The sequence below is a fragment of the Nicotiana sylvestris genome, chromosome 7, assembly GCF_000393655.2.
Source record: "Nicotiana sylvestris chromosome 7, ASM39365v2, whole genome shotgun sequence".
Taxonomy (NCBI): Eukaryota; Viridiplantae; Streptophyta; class Magnoliopsida; order Solanales; family Solanaceae; genus Nicotiana; species Nicotiana sylvestris.
The window spans coordinates 88404318-88409702 of record NC_091063.1 but is presented as its reverse complement, the minus strand read 5'-3'; the positions used below and the strand labels follow the sequence as shown (position 1 = coordinate 88409702).

Here is a 5385-nt window from a genome sequence, read left to right as displayed (position 1 = left end):
CTTTACCTCTCGGATTAAACCGATATCAAGCAGGCGAGTTACCACTTCTTTGACGAATTTATTTATAGCCTCGGCAATAGGACTTTTTTCTGTCTTAACGAAGGGATGCTGGGATCCAAGCTTAGATTGTGTACGGCCACTTCCGGCGAGATACCTGTCATATCCGCATGCGACTATGCAAAACAATTGATACTAAATTTAAGAAGTTCAATAAATCCAAACCTGAGTTCGGGGTGCAGTCCTATTCCCGAGTGGAGTTTCCTCTCCAAGAATTTTTCAAATAATGTGACTTGCTCAAGTTCTTCCGCTATGGACTTTGTTGCGTCCGTATCTTTTGGCACCTGGAAATACCTTGGCACCTGATAGGATTCCGGCCCCTCTTCCCCCTGGTTGACTTCGCTTGGCTCGGGAACAGATGACGGCTCTTGTAATTGCTATGCCGTATTCTCCTTCCCTTTGCTACTAGAGATTGAGATTGCATTCATCTCCCTTGCTGCCGGTTGGTCACCTCTTATTTTTTTAACTCCCTCGGGAGTTGGAAATTTTAGCAACTGATGATATATTGATGGTACAACCTTCATTTCGTGCAACCATGGTCTCTCCGGGATGATATTATAACCCATATCACCGTCCACTACCTCAAAAAGGGTCGTTTTCATTACCCCCTCTACATTCGTCAGAAACAAGATCTCTCCTGTGGGTTGTCACGCTTGCCAGATTGAACCCCACGAGGAGTTTTGTGGCCGGAATGATACTTCCAGTGAGCTTGGCTTGCTGCAACACTCTCCATTGGATAATATTGGCCGAACTTCCTGGATACACCAGAACACGTTTAATTTTAAAATCTAAGACATTTAGAAAGATTACCAGGGCGTCGTTATACAGTAGTAGCAGCCCATCCACGTCTTCTTCCGTAAAAGTAATGTCGTCTTCACCAACTTTCCGAAGTCTTTTGATGTGGGTCACTGATAGCTTTGTCTTTTTCACCGCCGAAAATGTAACCCTGTTAATCTTATTCCCCCAGAAAATCATGTTAATCCTCAGGCGTGGGGGGTCTTCTCCTGCCTTTGAAGGCTCTACATTATCACGATTGCAATCGTAGTTAATTTTAGCCTGATCACTTAAAAATTCCCTAAGATGACCGTTTTTCAGTAATGTCGCCACCTCTGCGCGCAGATACCGGCAGTCCCCAATCTGGTGACCGTTTGTCACGTGGTATTCACACCACAAATTAGGATCCTTCTTGTTGGGATCAGATCTCATTGGCTTCGTGAATTAATTTGATCCAAAAATAATAGATGAATTAGACGGAAATATAAGACTTAGCCTTAAAATTGAAATAAACAACAAATATGTTGGTTTCGGGCGCAGAGCTGCCGGAAGCAATAAGAATAATACAAATAAGCAAGAAAGTAAAATGTTATTGAGCTTTTGATAGAATGTAGTATATGCTTGTCAGAAAATTCGTGTCATTTATAATGACAGCAGAGCTCACTATTTATAGCTGCACCTAGGGAACAAGGTCGTAGGATTAAGCTCATCTTTAATGACAATTATGAGGGTCATTGAAGGATGTGTGACAGTGGCAGTGTGCTATATTTCCTGTAAAGGATCATGTACTAAATGGTGTAGAATATTCTTCATTGAATGCTACCGGATGACGACATTAATTTTGTCGTTATGAATATTATTCTCTCCGGTGACAAGAGAGATCATTGCCTTCGGGTATAGCTATATTCTACCTTGGGTTTTACCTGTCGCTTTTTCATGCGATCATTAAATATGAATATATTTTATCCCATACAAAAAATACTAAATATATTTTTTTAAATATCTATAAATCTATTATTTAAAAAAAAATAGGGTCCGCAAATTTGGGGCTTTAAGAAGCCTTATCTGTGATCACCTTAGAGCCTCCCTAATTATAGCTCTCGCGTGTTTTTCATGCAAATTGTTATAAAATATAACCCAAAATAACAATAAAGAACAAGCAAAACAAACTAAAGATATAGTAGAAAGAGAGGAAGAGAGATTCTTATTTCTTCTTCAATTGTGTGTATTTTCCTATCTATTATAAGGCCTTTATATAGGCATAAAAGTGAAGAAAATATGTCATGGAATATGTCATTGAACATGCAAAATATGTCATTGAATATGTCATTAAGCATTTGAGATGAAGATCATGGAAGAAGAGTAGACATCCACCATAATGTGATATTTATCATAACACTCCCCTTGGATGTCCAAAGATAATGTGCCTCGTTAAAACCTTATTAGGAAAAAAAACTCTATGAAAGAAAAAAAAAATCCTAGTGAAGGAAAAAGAGTACACATGTTTAGAAATACACCTTTTGGTTGCCTCGTTAAAAACCTTGCAAGGAAAACCCAGTGGGACAAAACCTTGTAAGGGAAAAAGAGTACAACGCGTATTAACTCCCCCTGATGAGAGCATCAACTCACATCCTTGAGTCTTCGCATCCCAATTTTGTACACCAGTTTCTTGAAGGTTGATGTTGGTAGAGATTTGGTGAACAAATCAGCCATATTATCACTTGAACGAATTTGTTGCACATTGATATCACCATTCTTTTGAAGATCATGTGTAAAAAATAACTTTGGGGAAATGTGCTTTGTCCTATCTCCTTTTATGAATCATCCCTTCAATTGGGCTATGCATGCTGCATTGTCTTCATACAAAATTGTGGGTAGTTTTTCACACTTCAAACCACATTTGCCTCGGATAAGATGTATTATAGACCTCAACCAAATACATTCTCGACTTGCTTCATGAATAGCAATTATCTCAGCATGATTAGAAGAAGTAGCTACGATTGATTGCTTAGTCGATCGCCAATATATGGCAGTGTCGCCACATGTAAACACATAACCTGTTTGAGATCGAGCCTTATGCGGGTCAGATAAATACCCAGCATCGGCATAACCAACAAGATCGGGATTGCAATCATTGCCATAAAATAAGCCCATATCGGTAGTCCCTTTTAGATATCGCAATATGTGTTTGATCCCATTCCAGTGTCTCCTTGTAGGAGCAGAGCTATATCTTGCTAAGACATTAACCGAAAAAGTTATGTCAGGCCTTGTAGTGTTAGCAAGATACATTAGTGCACCAATTGCACTAAGATATGGTACTTCAGGACCAAGAAGCTCTTCATTCTTTTCTTGAGGTCGAAACGGGTCCTTATTCACATCAAGTGATCGAACAATCATCGGAGTACTTAATGGATGTGCTCCATCCATGTAAAACCGTTTCAATACCTTTTTAATGTAGGCAGATTGATGAACAAAAATCCCATTTGTCAAATGTTCAATTTGCAAACCGAGACATAATTTTGTCTTTCCGAGATCTTTCATCTCGAATTCCTTCTTTAAATAATCAGTTGCCTTTTGGAGTTCTGTAGGAGTTCCAATAAGGTTTATGTCATCAACATATACGGCAAGTACAACAAATTCCAATGTTGTTTTCTTTATAAAAACACATGGACAAATGACATCATTTATATAACCCTCATTTAATAAATACTCACTAAGACGGTTATACCACATTCTTCCTGATTGCTTTAGACCATACAAAGATCTTTGCAATTTGATTGAAAATGTTTCCCGGGAATTTGAATTCTGTGCGTTAGGCATTTTAAATCCCTCGGGAATTTTCATGTATATCTCATTATCAAGTGAGCCGTAAAGGTAGGCTGTAACTACATCCATTAAATGCATGTCAAGCTTTTCATGGACAGCAAAACTAATGAGATAACGGAATGTTATAGCATCCATAACAGGAGAATATGTCTTTTCATAATCGACACCAGGCCTTTGTGAAAATTCTTGTGCAACAAGGCGTGCCTTATATCTTTGTACCTCATTTTTCTCATTCCTTTTGCGTACAAAGACCCATTTGTAGCCAACAGGCTTAACACCATTAGGTGTTTGGACTACAGGCCCAAAAACTTCACGTTTTGCAAGTGAACTTAACTCTAATTGGATTGCTTCTTGCCATTTTGGCCAATCAAGTCTTTGTCGACATTCTCCAACAGATTGAGGTTCAAGATCCTCACTTTCTTGCATAATGCTAGATGCAACATTATATGCAAAGATGTAATCTGCCACTATATCCATTCGATTCAAATTTGTCTCAATATCGATTGGATTTATTGATAGTTCCTTATTTTCTTGAGTCTCAGGCTCATTGATTTCCTCATGAATCTCAGGATTGGTTAAATCGTGAATTTCTTTATGAGACTCTTTCGTAGTGTCATCTTGATCATTTCTTTTTCTTTTTCTAGGATTTCGATCCTTAGAACCTAATGGTCTGCCACGTTTTAGGCGTGCTTTTGACTTGTAAGCACGTGATTTTTGCCCAATATGAGAATTACTCCCCAAAAATTCAAAAATAAAATAATTTTCCTTGGTGTGCAATTTTGTGATATTTTGTGATATTTTGAATAATTATTTGTATTTGTCTGTGCATGTTTATTTGCTAAATTAATAAAAAATACAAAAATATATCGCATTTTGTATGTAGGATTTAATTCTATAATTTGTTAGTAATTAAGTTTGTTTACAAAAAAATAAAAATTTACAAAAATAGGCATCGTTTGCATTTTTAGCATTTAATGTCCAAATATACAATTTTATGCTTAATTATTACTTAATTGTGCGTTAATTGTTATTGGAAGTTAATTTGCACTTTTATAACTTAATTTAGTTCTTAATAATAATTTAAGTATTTTTATAATTTAGTTTTAGAGAAATAAAAAGAAGAAAAGAGAGCGAAAATATAAAGAAAGTCGGAATTGGGCCTCTTCTTCGATTTCAAGCCACAGGCCCAAAAAATGGCCCAATCTTCCCAAACGACCCAGTCCATTTCAAACCGGGTCAACCCGGTCCATAACCCAACACCCCCTATCTTGCATTTCAAAAAAAAAACAAAGCAAAACAAAACAAAACAAAAAAAAGAAAAGGAAGAAAACCCTAAAAAATCCCTCTCTCTCATCCGCCCCCCCCCCTCTCTTTCTCTCTTTTCTTCTTCTTCTTCAAGCATCCAAACGCCCCATCCATGGCTGCCCTTCCCCCACCTCTTCTTCTTCACATACACACACACAACCACGGCAACACAACACACACACACCCGCCGCCCGTGTTTCTTCTTCTTCTTCAAGATCGCGAGTGTTTCTTCTTCTTCAAGTTCACGTTGATCGTTGCTTCTTCTTCTTCCTCACTTCATGATGCTGCGTGACTGCTTCGTCCAGCATCTACTGCTGCTCACGTTTTGCATTGTTGCTGCCCCGTCCGGCATCGCTTTCACGGTTGTCTGCTACCTCTCCTTCAAGCTCTTCGTTTGTCCGTTCGTGATCGTCTTCGGCGTCA

General features: G+C 38.1%; 1 protein-coding gene across 1 annotated transcript; it reads right to left on the bottom strand.

Moving 5' to 3' along the window:
- Window positions 1-639: 639 nt before the first annotated feature.
- Window positions 640-1263, bottom strand: LOC138873412 (uncharacterized). The gene has a single exon (XM_070151882.1). The coding sequence runs from the start codon at window positions 1261-1263 to the stop codon at window positions 640-642; it is 624 nt and encodes a 207-aa protein (XP_070007983.1).
- Window positions 1264-5385: the final 4122 nt, after the last annotated feature.